Source organism: Atta cephalotes (assembly GCF_000143395.1).
Source record: "Atta cephalotes unplaced genomic scaffold scaffold00014, whole genome shotgun sequence".
In the NCBI taxonomy this organism is placed as follows: Eukaryota; Metazoa; Arthropoda; class Insecta; order Hymenoptera; family Formicidae; genus Atta; species Atta cephalotes.
The window spans coordinates 2,484,644-2,488,227 of record NW_012130078.1 but is presented as its reverse complement, the minus strand read 5'-3'; the positions used below and the strand labels follow the sequence as shown (position 1 = coordinate 2,488,227).

The 3,584-nt window shown below is 29.4% G+C and overlaps 1 protein-coding gene across 1 annotated transcript in view; it reads right to left on the bottom strand.

The window, feature by feature from the left end:
• Positions 1-2,564, bottom strand: part of LOC105617761 — a 12,422-nt gene extending 9,858 nt beyond the window's left edge. The window contains exons 1-5 of the mRNA XM_012199314.1: positions 2,504-2,564; positions 1,696-1,939; positions 960-1,164; positions 334-555; positions 98-247 (exon numbers count right to left, since the gene is read on the bottom strand). Of these exons, the coding sequence (XP_012054704.1) occupies positions 98-247; positions 334-555; positions 960-1,164; positions 1,696-1,939; positions 2,504-2,564 (882 nt within the window). The remainder of the gene's footprint in view (positions 1-97; positions 248-333; positions 556-959; positions 1,165-1,695; positions 1,940-2,503) is intronic.
• Positions 2,565-3,584: the final 1,020 nt, after the last annotated feature.

The following is a 3,584-nucleotide window of genomic DNA, read 5'->3' as shown; positions in this document are numbered from 1 at the left end:
ATATAAGCACGTGATACATTAATCCTGCGATATTCTAGTTAAATTTCTCTCTTCCCATCACTATACTTCAATGACTTAAATAGGAAAATTTAATTACCTTAATGTATGCGCTGGTCGTTGGTGCGGATGGATTAACTTCCGAGGCCTTTAATCGAAGCGCATAATTTCCAGCCAGTCCAAAAAATTCACATTTCAATTTGACGATCTTCGACGAAGTGAAGCCATTTATTTCTTCGTAATAGAGCACCTAGGCAAGTTCGAGGAACATAAGAGATTGGATTTCGCAACGTTCTCGTTTCATATGACACTCCCTTTATTAAATGTAGCGCTTACTTGCATGCGACTGTTGTTCTGTGGATCGCAGGCGGCCGCGGTAGTACCGCAATATATGAGTTGCAAAATATAAGCTGCCACAGGAACACCATTAGCAGGTATACACGAGATTCCCTTGTACTTTATAGTAGCTATTATCGACTGATTAGGATATGTACCAAAGTGTTGGGATTCCAAAAACAAAGAAGGGGTTGGCCACTTTACATCTAAGGCACTGCTCATCTAAATACGTTTTACATTCCAATTAGATAATACTTCTTCGAACGGTATATTAATATTATAAATACAACGTTTATTATGATTCTTTTATAATTTCTTTCGTGTCTTCAAAAAAAATGTATGAAGTGAGATTTCAGAGATGAAGAAAATTGATTTCTATATACTTTTTATCAATCTTGAATTTTATCTTAATTCATATTAATCAATATTAATGATTTCGCAATCTCTTTAATTTAATTTCTAAAGAAGATTTTATAATGTAATGGCTAAAAATAATCAATAATTCTAAAGGTATAATGTAATAAATTATGCAATTATTGTTAAAATTATTATAGTTGTATATATTAAATTAATTAATACATCTGATATTATAAATGTAATCTTAATTGTAAAAATAGTGTACCCACCTCAATTTCAGGCAGCCCAGCAATGGCAGTGTTATGTCTGGCAGCCACGGTTGAGAACTTGTACTGAAGTCGTAGTGTATAAATTCCGCCACGCGAGAAAACACCACAAGGTATTATCACAGAAATATTCTCACCCTTATGCGGCAAGGTATCCAGAGGGAAATCACCAATCAATTCCGACGTGAGGCCATCAACGTACAGTATTCTAAAATTAATACGTGAATTGAAGTGCGATATAAATGGAATCATTTATATTACGATATATTTATATGTCGATAGTAACAAATTAATTTTAGTTTTCCGAAACTCGACATAGGAAAGACAAGTTTATTATTGTTCATTTATAATTCAATCCATTTATGAAGAATAAAATAAAATATTTGTGAAAATAATTACATAAGTGGAACAATTAGATCGATGAAAAATAAATCAAATAATAAAAAGAATCCTATTTTCAAAACGGATCTTGGGAATTAATAATATTACATACAAATTTGAAAATACATTTTTGGTGCTATAAACTGCGCATCAATTCAATTTGTTGAACTTGAATCATAAACTGAAGTTGGAAATATTTATGAAAATGATCTTGCAACTACAGATGCTTTTATCTCTTTTATGATTATTTTACTTTAATGTTTGCTTATTTAAGGGTGCATGTAAAATATACAGCTAAATATTTCAGGGCGCCGCGACAACGTGCGTGTTTGTTAAGTTTTATGACTCTTTTACATACCTAAGCACAAGCGGTTCGTGACCCGCGTTAACTCTCTCTCTTTTTGGTTCGATTGTTTCTTTCTCGTCTTTCCTTGCGCCATTTGTACCATTGGACATGATATTTGTAGATATCGTAAAAGATTCTATTTCTGCCGAATCCAAAATAAAAACGGTTACGTCTCCGGACAATACTGTGTGGGACGGAGGAGCAACAACTTTTAATAGTATCGGCTCCTTCGCGTCTGTCATCGATCTTGTGATACCTAAAACCAGTAAACACGAATATCTAAAGTTGCACAACTTTATGTCAAACCTTTTTTAATAAAAAAAAGAGACGTTAATAATTATCTATAAATTAATTTAAATAATTATGTTTGAACAATTATATATAATCTGATATACAAATGCAAGCTCAGTATTGTTCATATGATTGGAGCTAAATTATTAAAATTAACTCTAATTTAGCTGCAACTGATGAAGACTCTGAGTACGAAATGTCTTACGATAATGTCTATTTTTAAATGGATCTAATTTTAAGTAATTTTTTAGCCTATTTTTGAATATATTGTCCTAATTTTAAAAAAATTTCTTTTTGCTCATTTATTGATTGTTACTTGATTGTGATTTGCTAACTTTTAGCTCTCTCTTATCTTAATATAATTTTTATTTAATTTAATTTAATTACTAATTGTTAATATAATGTATATAATATAATATAAAATTAATATTATAGTAAAATTATGATTCTCAATTATGTCTTATTCTTATAGTAGAATCTTGCATTTCTTTTACGTCTGTGTGAAAATTAAAATCTATGTTATCAATACCGCATCTCAGAAGAAGGATGATTAATAATCCCAGTGATGACCATTCGAATGTCCAATTCATGTCCGGCTCTTCATTGATGATCGCCAGGGCTTAACCGAGATATTTCGGTGCCCCAGAAAATATAACAAATTTGCGTATTTATTCTGTTAATAATAATAAAATGCGCTTAAGTTAGAGTTAAACTGTTAAATAAATTAGACTAATATTATAAAATATGTTAAAGCAAAGTAGAGCATACTAGAGACTACGTTTAAAGAAAGTAAACCAGAGTAACCTAGATTACGTCGGAATAATAAAGCTCCTGGAAAGCTCCTTTAACCTCGATGATAACTATCGAACATGCGATTGAAGCATTAAATTCTTAAAAAATTTATTTTTGTGTAATTAAAATTAAACATTAAGATACTATAATATAAACTGAATTTTTATTTTATTATTATATATTATATTATATTTTTAATTCTATTTTTAATTCTATTTTTATTTCTATTTTTAATTCTATTTTTAGTATTCTTGTCTTAATACTAAAAAGTCACAAAAAATTAATAACATATATTACTGATAATATTCTTTTCTTGGATATTATAATTTCTAATTCTTTTAATAATAACATTATTTTAATTGTGAGCACTGTAAATAAAGCTTTCTATAAAATTATCTTTTAAATATAATATAATTTATATGTGTATTTAAAATCTTTATTTATTGATTTTGACTTTAATTTTAGCTAAGAAATTAAATTTATTTAAATATAAAATAAACATTTAATAATTAAAAAATTTATAAATTTATGATTTTTGGTCTAAGCTTTTGCTAAATTCGTCTAGTTCTAATTATCTTATTTTTGCGATATATATTAATGCAAGGCACATCGTCGATTTACTTGCTTTATAGATGCAAATAAGTTAACGCTGCTATAGTAGCATAATTTTACTTTGGGCCAACGATCAAAGTCACACCGAGCGGTGTGCGTTTTGCATCCCCGTTCCGCTTCTAAAAATCTGCAGCCCTGTATAATTGCACATGTTGAACCCTTAGAGCAACCCCGCATCGCTTCTCGGAGGGAAATCGAAATCGGGC